At 34.4% G+C, this 18,077-nt stretch overlaps 2 protein-coding genes across 2 annotated transcripts in view; one reads left to right on the forward strand and one right to left on the reverse strand.

Annotated features, from left to right (window-relative positions):
* LOC113522500 (uncharacterized) overlaps positions 1 to 11,865 on the reverse strand; it is a 93,867-nt gene extending 82,002 nt beyond the window's left edge. The window contains exon 1 of the mRNA XM_026908199.3: positions 11,506 to 11,865. Coding sequence (XP_026764000.1) covers positions 11,506 to 11,560 — 55 coding nt within the window. The 5' untranslated portion in view covers positions 11,561 to 11,865. The remainder of the gene's footprint in view (positions 1 to 11,505) is intronic.
* A 1,805-nt stretch (positions 11,866 to 13,670) lies between these two features.
* LOC113522696 (UDP-xylose and UDP-N-acetylglucosamine transporter-like) lies at positions 13,671 to 17,793 on the forward strand. The gene is made up of 4 exons (XM_026908474.3): positions 13,671 to 14,072; positions 14,348 to 14,469; positions 15,330 to 15,594; positions 16,441 to 17,793. Exons 1-4 carry the CDS (start codon positions 13,905 to 13,907, stop codon positions 16,798 to 16,800), a joined length of 915 nt encoding a protein of 304 aa, XP_026764275.2. The 5' UTR covers positions 13,671 to 13,904; the 3' UTR covers positions 16,801 to 17,793.
* Positions 17,794 to 18,077: the final 284 nt, after the last annotated feature.

The raw sequence follows: 18,077 nt of genomic DNA on the forward strand, positions 1-18,077 counted from the left end.
GGGCTTAATATTTACGTTAGGGTACGTTCACACGGCACGTTTTGTATTTAAGTTACATACTCAGTAAATTTAAATTACAGAGTACGAAGCCATATAGTTCTCTGGATGACAATGTATGAGTGATTCCATAGTACAGAATGTTTTCAGATTCATGTCTCTAGGCGATGCTTACCTCTATCCACTAAATGGACCTGTCAGGTTATACTCGTATGCCTTTCCAAGTTGCATAAAAAACCCTAGTTTAAACCGATTTAAACCAGATTGTAGCAGGAAATTGATCTAGATCCACCTCTAATGCAACGATGTGGTAAAAAGGTGGGGCAACCTATAACCAATTGTGGTTAAGAAAAGTCAGTAATTTAATATTGAAAGCATTAATCAACCCCTTTCTGGATGTCGTAAGAAGCGACTAAGGAACTTAAAGGTCGAGTGATAGGCAGCGGCATCCCTCTTAAAACATCTCTAAAAGCTTAAGCAGTAACAACCTGCCTGCCAAGCGTGGCAACTACTGACAAAATTCCCCTTAAGGAGAACGCTTATGTTTAGCAGTGGACAGTTAACAGGTAAAATAATGATAATTATATGGGATTGACAAGAACACAGACTACTTACTATTTATCCCAGACAATAAGTCCCGGATCACCTACGAAATTGCGGTCAAAAGCAATACCCAATAATTTTTCTCAAAGCCTATATCTAAAGACAACATACCTGTATTATTGTTTATATTTCCGTTTCTAACATAGTCATTATGAACACATTACGGTGCATCATTTGGCAGAAAGCGTTACAAGTTCTCTTTGACCGCGAACTCTCTGCTATTAATACTTATGCCCGTTTGGTATGACCGTAATGACGTATAGCCAAAACTGAGTATTTCATTTTGTTTGCTGACGTCTGTTCTCAAATATATTTAGCTATAATTATATATTCTATCTTTTATACTAGCCCGCTAGCAACAACTGACAAAACCCCACCCTTGTGGGGAGGCCTATGTTCAGCAATGGACAGTTAACAGCTAATATGATAATGATAGCACGACGAGTGATATAAAGCTTTCTCCTTATCTACATAAATCATAAAAATCCGTTACGCCTGTCTTCCATTGAGTAGGCAAAAACAATGGAACACCAAATGCTCCGATACAAACAAACCGCTTTTGCTTCCTCCACATTCATTATGCTACACGCTCGCTGGTTACATGTACTTTTAATTTGGCCCTTCTTCAGTACGTCGCCTATTTGGTTGACATAGGTTCTTCTTGAGCGGCCCTTACCGACTGTCGATCTCCATTCATTCGTGCTCGATACAATTATTTCGCAATTCTTTCATCCATCCATTCCAAATGACCAAATTAATAATCTCTTTTTCGATTTTTGTCATATCATCTTTTAGTTCACACCTCTCTTATCATGTTGTTAGTTATTGCTCCTATCAGTTGGTGCAAATTATATTCTGTGTTCGTAACAATTTATTTAGAAGTATTTAAAAAAATTAAAAATTCACAAAACACCATAGTCGATGAGATGTTTCATGTTATACTCGTATCAAATTCAATGAATATATTATATTAAAAATATTTTCATTTAGAAAGCGAATCCATTTGTCTGCAAAAAGACGTACCTTGTGATTATAACATAACATGTAGTGTTTGCAAATAAATTCTGCTTTGCAATAAGCAATTTTTGACACCTTCAACAGATACTCATACAATGAATAGAGAACAATCCGGGAGTAAACCCTACATATTGGAAAAAATTTATAAAAAATCACAAAAAAAGTACACATGAATTATAAATTCTTTCTTTTAAGAGCAGCTAAAAACAAGTGTTCGTATTCACGTAAACGTAGTCGCAATAATGGATTGAAATAATGATCAAATTAATGAAGAAGCTGCTATTAAAGATACATGTAAGATTAAAGAGAATGGAAATTTGTCGTCTAGGTAATATCAACATCTTAGGAATACTAAAACAAGTAGGCGATTTGGCGACGCAGCCAAATATCATTGACGACTTTCTTATGTATATTTTGAGTGTTTTGGTTATAAAATAACTTAATATTCATTAGAATGAATTAAGATCGGAAGTGATTGGCAACAACAACGCATATTATTTCCTTCAAATAGCTCTATAAAATATAATAACATAATTTATGATCTGTTTACCAGAAGTTTGCACGCATGAATGAGTCGCTTTGTGCAACTTGCCAACAGTTTTGTTTGCATGAATCCCTATATTCCACCTGTGTTTACCCATCAGTTTGTTTGCCATTCCATGTTGTTTAAGTGCAGGTTCTGATAAAATATGTATTATTATAGCACCTTAGTTCTTTGTCTATGGACATAAGTCACAGGAAATTAATGAACTCACTGTGTTTTGTCGTTTCCGACAATTGTTTCGCCTTCATCCGGAATTTCACCTTGGTTCTTAGGAATAGCATCTTGTAAGAGAAAACTCTTGATGTCTAATCATCTCATACCAAAGATAATGTTTATAACTCTATGTTGTTCATATATATTATTGGCACCGCACAATCCATGCGAAGATCATAAAGAGTGAAATAAATTATAGAATTACTATCTTCATTTTATATTTAACCGTATAGATATTTCAAAAGCAATAAGTACTTTTGCAAACCCTAGGAGGTAACTAATCTGCAAAGACAATGGCCCAAAGATCAAATGACGCACTCGAGCTGAAATATCTATAACCGATGGTTACAAGCTTACAGCTTTCGTTATACCATCATCATTATATCAGTCTGTCTACTGTCCACTGCTGAACATCAGCCTGCCCCGAAAGGAGGATTTTGCCAATAGTTACCACGCGTAGCAAGCACAGCACCGCAGTTAAGCTTTGGTGGCGTTTTATGAGGAACGCTGTTGCCCATCTCTTGACCATTAAATTTCCTTAGTCGTCTCTTACGACACTTACAAGAAAGGAAGGAATGGTTTCTTCTATGCTGGGACCACACACGTAGTTCGTTACATGCTATCCCCAATAATGGAAAGAAAAAAAACAGAACACCACTAAATAAAGGCACTACGGGGTGACATTTTCCTCAAAGGCAAAATAAATAACCCGCTCTAACACCCAAGTTGTTTAGCATACAATATACCCTACAATCGAGGTATTACTGCAATACAGTTAATTGTGTGTCCACATAGCATCCTAATTGCTGAGAATAACGATTAACTACCTCACGTTGACATAAACACGACCATTGTTTGGACGATCAATAAATAACAGGATATTAATAGTTGTTTAACAGTGTATAAATATAAATCAGACTATAAATTAGAAGTCGAATAAATATTTAACTCATGTAGGACCATAAAAGACTTAATAACACCTCAATTATTATTCAACTGGCCTGCGGTAGATAGTACATTCTGCTACGAATTAGAGGCGAGAATTTCGATTAATGCCTTTTTAGATAAAAGTTGAGAAAAGACTATAGGTATACATTTCTGTTCTAAGTAAGATATGTGAATTAAAGATATTTGTGTCTTTTCCTAATCCCGTAATAATAATAGAAAGGTTCTTGAGTGGCGACCCCGTACAGGTAAACGCAGTAAATGCAGTGCAGGGCGACCCTCCCCCCACCTATGGGTGTGACCTATTTTCAGTGGCCTAGGTTCAGCAGTGGACGAATTATGATTGAGATGATAATCCCGTTACATATAGCCGCAACTATAGCCAAAAAAGTCACTGAAAATTCTTTACAGTGGCAAATACATGCAAACACTAATACTGGGGAGGAGGAAAGGAATTGTTAATAATGGGGTGTAATGACCCCATTGCTAGCAATGTACCCTATCAGGTTGACCTCCATGCGGTTCCCCCTGGAAACTATTATGATTAAGTCTTGCTGAATTCAGCACAATGGGCTAACTGATCTGCTTTCATCCTCACCTAATATCTCTCACTGATGCCCAGCCAGTGTATACCAATAGCGCAGGCGGCGTTACCATTCCATTTTCACTCATAAAAAATGCTGTCTTATAAAAACATCGACTTTTATCTTTGTGGTGAATATAACACTTATTCGACATGCCCATAATATTCGCCGTAGAAATTTGTGAAGCGAATAACTAAAACACAGCAGTCCCTACAAATAGCCCTATTCATAAGTTTGACAAATGATCCGGTAATAGTTTATACACATCTATTCATGAGTTTGACAGACAAGCCAAAAATAGCTACAACAACCAAGCCCAAAACGCCTCCACCTGTCTGAACATTATGTTAAACATGAATGACTCCAACTATCCGGCTACATCACAACTAACAGATTTAAAGCGAAGTTAAAATAAAATCACGTCCAAGTAATTGAAACGAACGTAGGGAACTTTCTCAATTACAAAACCTTTTCCTTTCAACAACTTTGGCCCACACGTGGTATCGTTCCACAGTAGTTAAATGGTTCTTGGTTGGCCGAGTGCGTGATTAGCATCAAAAATACTAGTTTTGTAACTGTTAAGAACCAAGTGCTACTTTAGTTGCATCACTAGTACTAGCTGATATCAGCTTACATCACGAACAGTTACGAATCACAGCTGTACCTTGATTACCTTCGAAAATTTTGGTTTGGATATTGATTATCTCTAGGTAATATCCTCCAGTCCAGGGCTGGCCATCCGGTCGATCGCAACTATTAGTCCAGTTGATCGTGGCTAGACAAAAAATATAATATTTTGCCAATCTAGCGGAATGCTATAAATAAGTAGTTACTAAGAATAATTTTCACCATGTCGGTGCCGGCATAGAATATCATCATCATCATCCCTTCCTTTTACCGTGGATATCGTAAGAGACGACTAAAGGATGGCAAGGGATGGGCTGCAGCGTTCCTCTAGTTTATACAGAGTTCTTACATTTAAATTGTCCTCGGACTCATGATTAACATCATACGTATCAGTTTTTTAATTGACTCTTTATCAAGTTACTTGTGAGTCACGACGTTACTTTGCTTTTTTTTGCACATTTTGCAAATTTGGTTGTTAATGTCGATTATCTGTGGTTACATACATTTAAGTATATCATTGTTATGCTAAAGCAAGTTATAGCTCAGAAGGTAAAAAGTTATGGAACTGAAATTAAAAGCAGTGATAGCTTAATGAAACCTTAAATCAATTACACTACAATCATCTCCGAGTGGATCCTCTGGACCTCTTGATAAAACAAGGGTTCTAATAACTCTTTTAATATAAGAGACCAGCTTTACCTTAGTAGGTAGTTGCAGCAGTATGAGTAAGAGAACATTTCCAAACATAATGACGGACTGATGGAGATTTAAATTCAAAATCTTATGCCCACGTGTAATAGCCATAAACAAATTATCCTTGATTGTAAAACCTTGAAGCAAATATGTTGAATAAATTAGATTAATTAAATAAAAAGATCAATAATTATCTTATAATAATAATTATGATGTTTTTATTTAATTAAAGTACATATATATTTTTCCCCGATTACCTGTTGAGTTATTGCTTTCAATTCTACTTTAACATTATTGATTGCTGCTGAGTATCATGTTTCTGTAACTTGTTTGTTTTCCTCTCAATAAAGTCACTTTAACGATTACATTATAACTGGCTTAATTTTAATATATGTATAAGATTTGTGTACTAAATTGTAAATAAATGCGCTGTTGAGATTCTTTATAAATAAACAAATAACAGCCATTCAAAATTTGTTCAATACACAACAATCTTTTCCACGTCTAGTGCGAATGAAATACATAATATTTTTTACTGCAGAGCAAGAAGATAAACAAGAAATCAAAGGCTGGTGTTGCCTACCAATAAAAAAAGCTTCAATTGACTAAATTGCCTGAACGAATCACATCCATAACACAATTAAGCCAGGTTGATATATAAAATGTGACCATGATGCGTGACACGAGTACTATAGGTACCAAGAATACATCTATTATATAAACGTCACTAGATACAGTCAACGTCAAAAGTAATCTACAATTTACAGATTTAGGAAATCCCTGTACATCGTTACAAGACTTTGTACATGATCAGCTAATTTTGATCTTTTACGATTTGCATCTAATTTACGAGTAGACGCAAATCTTGTTTATAGGTATGGAGTTCTGAAGGATATTAGAAACCAGAGGTTCTACCATGAAATATTTTCTGAAACTTCGAGACCGAACGAAACATAAATTTGATGTTATTATGTAAATTACGTAATATAATACATACTGATTAAAATGTCGTTCCTTTGGACTGTTATGGTAGGATTCAATGACGAACAAAATGTTAAGCTTCATTTACTGGGCTGATTTCGGTATGAACAAAAACACGATATTGAGCCCGAAATTTTGGAATTTCATTTCATGGTAGACGCTCTAGATTGTATTGGTCACTTCTGATGCTAACTGTACTATAATGCTTCACCATAAAACCGTCAGAAAAAAAAGTAAATGGACTTTGGGCTATAGCTACACGACCATTATTAGTGCGGTGCCATTCACCTAAATATGCCGTTAATCAGTTCTTGACAGTAGATATTGTCACTAAATCACCTAGATGTAAATCTAATATTTGGTCCCCAAAAAACCAACTTTGATCTACACAAAATATAGTGTGTAGACTTCTGATAAAAAAAATCAGAAGTCATTAAGAATTAGTGACGATGTCAAATGCATAATACACAGGTGAAAAAGGGATTGTCAAATGAACTATTTTTTTTATACAACTTAGAATACACACGGCCCACCTGATGGAAAGTGGTGAAAAAGTACCATGGACATTGTTTGCCCATGTACCCCCATGCGTTGCCATTCCTGAGGACTAGGTGTTTTTTTTTTATACAACTTCAAACCGAAACACAGACATGGTTGAAACACGAATGAAACAAACTAGTAACCATTTTGTTAACAATATCAAGTCGACCTCCACGTGGTTCCTGCTAGAAACCATAGTGGTTAATACTTTATTATTAGTCACGATGAGCCATCTGACCTAACACATGCCAATAGCGCAGGTGGGGTTACCATTCCATTATCATCTTTAAAAAAAATATATACATAGGCACATAATTACGGAAACAGTAGAACTAGGAACATCTTTTTTTAAGTCAGATGGAAAGGAGAACACAGCCAAAATCGCTGCATCTGCTCGTAGATTATTTAATATAGTTTCGACTCGTTGTAGGACATTAAAATTCTTAAGCACGTCTTATTTAAAATTAATTTGTTCGATTCAAATGCGCTTCTTTCTAATTCTGAGTTCATCTGTTCTAAAAATACAATGAAATCTCCTCACATCGTTCAAACGAAGGGACGGGGAATAACCGGGAATATATCAATCTGTAAATAAGCAACAATACCTATATTAAACATCAGGGAATTCCTGTTTACGATACTGAGTACATTGTTTACACTTAACATTCATTTGTGCATGATTATAATATCTCAAATTAATATAATTATCTTCTATGCCAGGGGTCGGCAACCTGCTGCTCGCGAGCCACATGCAGCTCTTTGGATGTGAAGCTGCGACTCTTTAATTCCATACGCCAATATTATTTATATTATAAAAAAAAAATAGAAATCGTTCTGAATCAATTAACGAGGATTAGGCGCCAAACTTTATTTATGCAAGTACTATTTATTGTTGGCACTTCAAAAGGTTGGCAACCCCTATTACTCTGTTTTTTTTAATGGGTCACAATAGAATGGTAATCCCAACCGCGCCATCGGTATACACCGGCGGGGCACCAGTGAAGGATGATAGGTGAGGATGAAGTAGGTCAGTTAACCCATCGTGACGAACTCAACAAGAATTGTTCACGATGGTTTCCAGGGAGAACCACGTGGAGGTCGACCTAATAAGGCATATTGCTAGCCCCCCCCCCCCCTGTTACCCTGTAATGTACATGGTACTGCTCATGTCCACTGTTACCATGGCGGCCCATCTGATGCGCATCAGGTGGGCAGTCAGCTTGTTTGCCATTTCAAATTGTATATTTTTTTTTTTGTTTTTAAGAGATTTAATGGATTCTCACCACTCTCGATATAAAAGTTGTGGAATCTAATCTAAATTCTATAGTTGTGCTTGTTCTATTTACTACTACAGAGAAATGCTTGTTGTTGACAGACAATAAAGCCAGTATTGAAATGTAACTGTATTGAAAATTTATGTGATTTTTGACTTCTAAAATAAGGCGAATTTAACAGTATTTATTTTTATGCGTATTAGATACTTTATTATCGCCAATTTTGAACCGGAAATATGGAACTCCTGTGATTTAAAAAAAAAAGTATTTATTATCTATGATCCTATGCAAAATTTTATGCCTTTATGCTTAATAGTTTAGGGGAGTCCCATGCTACATTTTTTTTTAAATGGATGAAAATAGAATACTTTCTCTGCTATCGGTATACGTTGACAGGGCACCAGTGAAGGATGATAGATGAGGATGAAGCAGGTCAGGTCAGTTAGCCTATCGTGATGATTTCATCAAAAATTAACCATGCCAGTTTCAGACAGACAGGGAGAAATGCGTGGAGGTCGACCTTTTATTGTTAATGGTTCTGTCAGATCTCATTACTAGCAATCCCTTCCCCCCTGCCATGCTACACAGTTTGTGGCGGAGGACCTTTTAAACCCTCGCCCTTGTATATCTGAATACGTTAGATAAATCGTCATATATGGGTTCAGCAGTTACAGGATATATTTTGTCAGTAACTATTAAGCTTTCATACATTTTTCCCTTATTTAAAATATTCCTAGGAGCATAGCATGAACATTTCCCGTCGTTAGCTGTCAGTGAACCGATTACACGTACGTAGGTGTAACGAATGCGCACGCGCACCTATAACATCGATTAAGATTTTAATCTGTACACAGCACAATAAAATTATAACGCATTGCGCACGAAATGTAGATATGCACGCCTCGACTAGCTCTTGAAATTTATTTCTTTTTTATATCCTACTTCAATATAAATTAATGACAATGTTAATAAACGTATAATTATACCGACCATATGACATAATGCTGGCATGAAGTCGAGCTGACATCCAATAGTAGTATGACAGTAAAATTTCAATTATCCGAACATCGATTAACCGAATATTCGATTATCCGGACTTATTTTTCTCGGTTCTAATTACCGATTTAGAAATGGTATTATGTATTAATTGGGTAAAATTGGTATTATGTAATCTATTATCTTTATAATTTGTAATTTTTTTTTATATCGTATTGTCTAAATGACCTATGTAAAACCTTTTACATAAAAATAAAAATATTAAAATTTAATTAATTAATAAAATTTTAATATTTAATTTTAATTATTTACGATTATCCGGATTTAAGATTATATGAAATATTCCTGGTTTATTTGATTCGAATAATCGAGATTCAACTGTACAACTCGATTAATAAGTAGGATATTTCAATTCTTTACTAAACATGTAGGAAGGGATTGTTAGTAAAGCAGACTACCAGTCTCATTGCTAACAATATACCCTGTCAGGTCGACCTCCACGTGGGGACCACGTGACGAGACCTGACTGGAAACCATCGTGCTGAATCCCAGGTGTATTCATCACGATGGGCTAACTGACCTGCCTTTTCATTCTCACCTGTCATCTCTCACTGGTGCCCCGCCAGTGTATACCGTAAGCGCGGGCGGGATTGCCATTTCATTATTATCCAATAAAAATATTTATATATAAGTATTTAACTAACTATTGAGGACAGAAGGGGAAAAATGTTGGGACACTTGACGACACAAGGAACTTATGAACATTATAATAGAAGGTAAGATAGAAGGAAGGAGGAGAAGAGGGAGACCAAGGCATAGTAACATCAGGCAGATCAAGGAACGTTGGAGTTGGTGTCTTTTTTTTTTTAATGGATGATAATGAAATGGTAACTCCACCCGTGCTATCAGTATACACCGGCGGGGCACCAGTGAAGGATGATAGGTGAGGATGAAGCAGGTCAGTTAGCCCATCGTGACGAATTCAACAAGAATTGTTCACGATGGTTTCCAGAGGGAACCACGTGGAGGTCGACCTAATAAGGCATATAGCTAGCAATGGGACTGTCAAACTCCATTGCTAACAATCCCTTTCCCCCCTGGAGTTGGTGTCGTGTCGTATCAAGAGGTGAAGAGACTCGCTGAAAATCGTAGTGAGTGGCAAGAGCTCCACCGACAACAGCGCAGCTCTTAAATAGGATTGATAGATAGATAAGTACCTATACATTCACGTAATATACCTACACATAAACAATACAGTTGAATTAAGATACTACTCATTTTTAAGACGTATAAGTACTTACCCATATTATTTAGCTTCTACCCACTTCACAATAAAATAATTAAGATTTTGTTTACAAAACACTTGTTCAATGATGGCGGTATGAAATCATCACGATAGCTATTATCAAATGCAGAGAACCAGTCTCATTGCTAGCAATATATCCTGTCAGGTCGACCTCCACGTGGTCCCCCTGGAAACCATCGTGTTGAAACCCAGGTGTATTCATCACGATGGCCTAACTGATTTGCCTTTTCATCCTCACCTATCATCCCTCATTGGTGCCCCGCCAGCGTATACCGTTAGCGCAGACAAGGTTACCATTTCATTATCATACATAAAACAAAACTGCAATTAATCATGAAAATCAATTTAAAAACGTATCTATCTACCAATCAACCAATCGTGTAATTTACAGAACAAAATATCGTCGATTTTCACCTTAAAAATATTCGAAAGAGACATAATTAGGTAATTACTAAACAATCAAATATGAAACTAGTTGTACTAATTAATGTAAACTAATGTCTAAATTAATGTCATTTACCCTAAGCACTTACCTCACTTACCTTACTAATAGGTAAGCGAAATAAAATTCTAAATAGACGATGTATATACTTGGGAAATGTTTGAGTAAAATTGCTATGAGGGATTTTAAAAGACCAATAAAAGCCTTAGCAATATTTTTTTAAAATTTTCTTTGTCGTAGTTTGTTACAGCATCACGAAAAGACGACTACACCAAAATTGGATGCGGTTTTAACAATTGTGTTCCTGAATTGGTAGGTATATGTTTTATTTTAAAACGTCATCTAGAAATGGTAAGTCTATTTTGTTAGTGTTCCTACTTTTAAAATCCACGTGTATGAAGTAGGTGGGTAGCTAACGGGTGTAAAGTTAGTTATATCTAATAATTTGGTATTCTTTTACCTAGACACGTGATATTGCGTAAAAACAAATAATTTAATTTTATATTTGTAAGAACACGTTGATTTCCTACTAAGATTACCCACTATTCTTAATACATACATAGATACATATCTATAACGCTTATCTTTCTTTAATTTATGATTTTATTTAACAGTTTTAGTTTTTTTTTTTTATTTTGTCCTTTTGAACGAGCTAAGACCACGGGCCACGCTGCTTGCTTTGATTGTCAATATTCATTCAAATTTAAATAATAAACACTTGTAAAACTACTAAAGTCACTTACCTGTCGAAATTAAATTTAAAACTACAAGAGAAACCACAAGGAATCCTGTCAACATTTTTCCAACAGTACCAAATCGCACACACTAAACGTAGACATAAAATTCAAAATCGTTTGCATTGTGCACTCAATTGTGAAAAATCGAAGCCTATTATTCGTAAAACACGCACAACACAAAGTTAAAACTGGCACGTAACACGGAAAAACTGTTAAAATATTTTCTATATAAAAATATCAGTCGTTAAATTTAAGGCACTGAAGTTTTCGATATGTGAAATCGTAACATTTTGATGCGAACGACGCAATACGTCCTTTGAACTCGACGCGACAACGCGAACTCGCTGTCGCCGCTCTCCACTAGCGGCTTACTTGCCTTCTCACCGATTACTCAACTCGACTCGACTCGACTTCACGCAACACGTCATTCGAAATGTCGTTAGTTTGAACTTTTGATCATCAATGAAGTTTGACTCATATTGATATAAATTTAAGACTTCGCTCCTTAAGGAAGTAACGTCTTAAATCGTGACAAAATTCATATGGGATCAACACAAAAATAAACCCTATAGATTGCAAAAAACAATCATCAAAAATTTTCAAAACTGGGACCTTATTTAAAAAAACCCAGCGTATTAATTCATACTTTTACTGTTAGTCTTTAGTCCTCAGAAATGGCAACGCATGGAAGTTTTTTTTATGGATGATAATGAAATGGTAACCCCGCCCATGCTATTAGTTTACATCGGCGGGGCAACAGTGAAGGATGATAGCTGAGGATGAAGTCAGATCAGTTGGCCCACCGCGACGAATTTGACAATATTCAGTCACAATGATTTTCCAGGACGACCACGTGGAGGTCGACCTGGCAGGGTATATTACTAGCAGTGGGGATTAACGTCCCCATTACTAACAATTCTTCTCCCCCCAACGCATGGAGGGTATCATGAGCGAAACAATACTCTTAAGTCCATGGTACCGTCCATGTCTATAGGCGACGGTTACCACATTCCATCAGGTAGACCGTTAGTGTGTGTGCCATTCTAAATTGCATAAAAAAGGGAGGATGAAGGGGGTGTACACCTCAGAATCATATAGTCTCTTCACTAGGATCTTTAAACTATACGCAAAAGTATCTGAAAGTACATAATACATCTTTTTAAGGAGGTTTTTTTTTTTTTTTTTAGACCAGGTATACAACTTAGAATGGCTAAAAACAAGTTTATGACGGCCCACGAAAATTTGATGGAAAGTATGAACTCGCTCATGATCGATATAGTTTTTTTTTTTCTTACAACACAGGGGGCAAACGAGCATGCGGCTCACCTGGTGATAAGTGACTACCGCCGCCCATGATCACCCACAACACTAAAGGCATTGCAGGTGTGCAGATGCCGTCCTCAAAAAAGTTTATATTCACGGTCTCCCGAAAATTTGCCAAGTGCGATTCGAAGTATGTATGTATTTTGTACAATGTAGTTTGATCGCTTAATAAAGATACAAAAATATGTAAAGTACTAAGGCATTAGATATAGTATCATCAGCCTATCGACATCTATAAATATATCGTGAAAATATCACTGACAAGTTTACTAGGGTTATTTTTTTATAGAGTGACGATGGAATGGTAAATCAGCCTACGCTACCGGTATACACTAGTGAGAAAAGATGGCGGAGTCACATTTTTTTTAAGTAAAAATAAACAGAAAATCAATTAAAAACATCGATAACTATTGCGTTTTTATTTACACTTTTTTTTTGACATTTACATTTTTTGCCTTAATTTTTTTTCCTCTTATTTCTCAAATCTGTCTACTGTTGTTACAATTTTCTTATCCCATATGTTTATTTGAAAGTTTGTAATGTATTATTAAAAGAATATATCATATACTCCAGACGGTTTGGACTGAAAACTATCAACACAAATGTTATTATATCCGTCATCTTAGTTTCTATAATTAATAATTTCTTTCAAATAAAAAAGAATTTTCCAAATCTATTTATAAATGTCGAAGTTATGATGTAACAAACTTAAAAAAAAAGCAACTGGTTTTAGAACCTATATAAATAAAGTTCTTTTGCCTCAGTCATGAATTATCTATAAAAAAAATTAAACGTCAATTATCCGTCACTCAGTTTTGGTTAACGAAATGTCATGAATGAATGATTGATTGACAGCAAAGTTAGAAAGTTGACTGAATAGCTTATAAGTTGTTTATATATTTTTTTATTCTAATTGATTTTAAATTTATTTCCTAAATCAATGAAATATATTTTACTAATTATATTTATGAAAATTTTCGTGCGTGTTTTTAAAATGTTACTTATGTATTATCATTCTGTTTTAATAATAAAATAGTAGAAGTGTAATCAAACAAACAGTAACTTTTAAAACTTGATATAAAATGGAATCTATAGAAAACATCGTTAAAGTTTTTGTCGGGTGTTGTGCTAGTGCTTTTCTTATGGAAATTTTAATGGAAAGGATACCTGACAGTGCTAATTTAATAACATTCCTACAATTCTTTTTTATTTCCCTCCAGGGTTTTGTAGTTACTGCAAAATTTGGCTCGGTAATTTGTTTTTACATTCTCACCTTATGTTTATGCATGATTTTTAGTAGTATTTAGATATAAATCACGTAGAATTTCGATTATTTTATTTTAAATATTTTGTAATATTTAATAATTTATTCTTTATTAATTATCAAATGTATTTCAAATATGTTTGCCTGTCTGTAAATAAATAATAATTAAAATACTGTGGAACAAATACAAGAATTAAGATATATTTTATTATAAATTAGTATATCTAGATTTTTTCCTAATATTTTGTTATTTCTTTATAGATAAAACCAAAAATACCATTGAAGCAGTATGCATTTCTAATTACATTGTTTTTCATCACAAGTGTAGCTAATAATTATGTATATGCTTTGCATGTGCCTTCTACCCTCCATATGATTATAAGGTAATTATTTTATTTATTTTTTGGTGGATGAAAATGGAATGGTAACCCTGCCTGCGCTAATGGGATACGCTGGTGGAGCACCAGTGAAGGGTGATCGATGAGAATGAAAATAGGCCAGTTAGCCCATCATGATGAATTCATCAGGAATTAACAATAATAATTTCCAGGGGGAACCACGAGGAGGTTGCCTTGGTTGGGTATATTGCTAGCAATGGAATTTTAGTCTCCATTACTAACTATCCCTTTCCCCCTAATTATTTTATAAGATGAAGAAAAGAAAAATTTTAATTTATGTAAACTTAATGTATGCATTTTTGAATAAATACATATAAATGAAATTGGAGTGTCTTTTTGTAATATTGAAATAATCGTTTTTTAGATGTATATGAATATATATATGGTACGTACTCCAAAATAATTTTTTTTACAATTTTTGTCTGTCTGTTTGTTCCGGCTAATCTCTGAAATGGCTGGACCGATTTTGATGGGAATTTTATTGGCAGGTAGCTGATGTACTAAGGAGTAACTTAGTCTACATTTGTTTTAGAAAAATAAAGTAATGTTGCCTGCCATGTCTAAGTACTGTCCAGTAATGTGTGCAGCTCACATGCATGTCACAGCTATTGTCAGTAACAATATAAATTAATTTGGAATAAGTAAAAATAAATTAAAATTAAGTACGTATCATAAAAAAAACCTAAAAAATTAAATTAATTAAAATTCTTAATCCTTATATACCATCTTAAAATCGTTATTTACTTTCAAAATTCATGTGTACGAAATTGTAGGCAAAAGCAATATCACTATAAAGTTTCATTGCAAATAAGTGACATTATTATGAAGTGTTTATTTTTCTTCAGATCTGCTTCATCACCAGCCAGCATGTTAGTCTACTGTTATGTAAAAAAACAATATCCAAGGATGACAAATGCCATTGGATCAGTTCTAATAAGTATTGGTGTCGCCCTTGCGATGTATGGAGGAGCACCAACTGTGGAGAATAAAGGAAAGTTTATATATTGGTGCATTGGTGTTGCCATACTATTGTCTACATTAATTACGGGAGCATTTACTGGATTGCAACAAGAGTTGTTGTATGCAAAGTATGGGAAACATCCTGATGAGGTATAATTATTTTTATACTACTAGATTTTATCTATGATTTTTTTTAATATGTGAAAATGGAATGGTAACCCCTGCGCTATAGGTATACACTGGCAGGGTACCAGTAAGAGTTGATAGATAAGGGTGAAAGCAGGTCTAACTGACCTGTATGAAGAATTCTGTGAGACTCAACCACGATGGTTTCCAGAGTGAACCACATGGTGGTCGACCTGATAAGGGTACATTGCTAGCAATGGAACTGTTAAATCCCATTATTAACAATCCCTTCCCCCCTGTCCATGATTTTAGTTCTAAGTAGCTTCTTTCTCCATCCCATATGGTATATGTATACCAAATTTTATAGTAATTAGTTAAGCTGTTGAGGCACTATAAGGTAACAAACATTCTTTACATTTGTAATACCAGAATAATAAGAAATCTACATGGCAAATTCCTATTAATTGGGTCAAGTATTATGTCATTTCAGTTTAATAGTATTAATATAATAAATACAATGTAAAGTTCCATCAAATTGCAAATTATTTTAATAACTTATTAAAATTACAGGCTACAGAGGCTTAAATTACATCTTAGTCCTTAAGAATAGCAATATAAAATGGAGTACTCTCATGGTATTACAATGCATTCTATGATATCCATGTGCTGTTCATGCCTATAGGTGACAGTTTCTATCAGTGTATCAGTGTTAGTACAGTTTCTATCAGGTTAGGGCTATCAGCTTTTTTCTGAACATGGAATAATAAATTTTACACTAACAAATTCTAAATAGCAGTTTACTTGTAAATATCCATTGGTCTGTTTCATGTGTAAAAATAATAACTATGTAGTCACATCTTAAACTTTCAGATGCTGTTCTATACGCACGCAATTCCGCTACCGTTCTTCCTAGGGATATATCCTCAACTACAAGACACTGCAGTGAGTCTGACGTACGATACCTGGATACTGATAGTCTTGAACATCATCTCTCAGTTTTACTGTACACATTCCGTCCACACTTTAGCCACTAAAGAAACAGCGGTGACTGTTACTTTTATATTGACATTAAGGAAATTTATATCATTATTAATATCCAGTATAGTTTTTAAGAATAACATAACTTATTTACATGTGATAGGATCTATATTTGTGGTTGTCGGCACTTGTGTTTATTTCGATTTCTTCAGAAGAAAAAGGCAAAGACCTGTGAGCTTGAAGGACAAATGATTTTTTGTTTGTTTTTTAATTATTTTTATGTAATATTTTTCTTTTTATTCAATGGTGTCAGATTCTGAGGTACCATTTCGTAAACTAGTCGCTAAAATTTTTATTTGATAGTTCAGTAAGTACCATTAATAATTCTAACTCAAGCAGTTCTGACGCAATTCCAAGAAAAAATAAGTTTAAAAATAGCTATCTAAAGGCAGTATAATCGTGTCATTGTAATATTTTGGATTTTTAACTTTAGAGATATTGAATGGTGCTAAATATCAATTGAGTTTACAATCTGTTTGATAATAACAGATTAAGACTTGCAACAAGGTTTATTTTACTCTAAATCAGACTCGCCAGTCTTTACTTATGCTTCCCCATGAGATAAGATCTGAGTTATATTATTCAGCAGTTTCGCTGCAGTATCTTACCCTTTAAATCCAAACACAGCGTACAAGTAACTCACATGCTGACTGTATTAATAGGCGAAGCAGGTAACCGTGCCTACGCGATTGTAGTTTCTATTTAATAAATTTAAATATTTTTATTTACTCTTTATTGCACAATTTGATTAATAATAATAGAAAGTGGTACAATAGGCCGTTTTTTCGCTGCGATCTCTTCCACATAACCTATGGGTAGAAGGGAAAAGAAAAAAAGACCGTAATATGTTATTCTAATAAGTGATACTGTTCGAATAAAAATTACTCCACTAATGGATATGATACATTTTAAATATATTTTTATAGTAATATTTACAAACATTTTAATGTTCAATAATCATTTTGTCTGAGATCTTACTCTTTTGATGTTCACTTGTTTTAGAGGAGAAAGAATCTGTTTTGATAATTACTCAGTATTATTGTTATATGTTTTGGACAAGATATTGTATTTTGATAAACACTCAATATTATCATTATGTATTTTGAACAAGATCTTATTTTGATAGATACATGCGAATATTTTCATTGTATTTCGTATATTTATTAATAAACTTATAAAAATCGACATGTGCAATTGTTATTTTATATATTCTATCATTCTATTTATTTTCTGTTATTTATTGAAATAGGCTTGGGACACAATTTGGCATTTCAGACTTGTACCATGCATTATGGCGGGCACACGTAGTGTAGGACGATCCTCTACTAAATGGAGTGACAACCTGAAATGCCATGCAGGGAATCGGTGGATGCAGGTGGCTCAGGACTGTTCTTTACGGCAGTCTATAGGGGATACCTATGTTCAGCAGAGAATAATGACGAGACAGCTAAAATGATGAGACGTGCGAT

Source organism: Galleria mellonella, unplaced genomic scaffold, assembly GCF_026898425.1.
Source record: "Galleria mellonella isolate WM207_F2 unplaced genomic scaffold, CSIRO_AGI_GalMel_v1 utg803, whole genome shotgun sequence".
Taxonomy (NCBI): Eukaryota; Metazoa; Arthropoda; class Insecta; order Lepidoptera; family Pyralidae; genus Galleria; species Galleria mellonella.

What these genes read in the sequence shown, in the direction of transcription:
- LOC113522696 (XM_026908474.3), top strand. Translation starts at nt 13,905, where the DNA reads ATGGAATCTATAGAAAACATCGTTAAAGTTTTTGTCGGGTGTTGTGCT. An exon ending in ACCCTCCATATGATTATAAG is followed by an intron (nt 14,470 to 15,329) that starts GTAATTATTTTA and finishes ATTTTTCTTCAG; the next exon opens with ATCTGCTTCATCACCAGCCA. An exon ending in ATGGGAAACATCCTGATGAG is followed by an intron (nt 15,595 to 16,440) that starts GTATAATTATTT and finishes TTAAACTTTCAG; the next exon opens with ATGCTGTTCTATACGCACGC.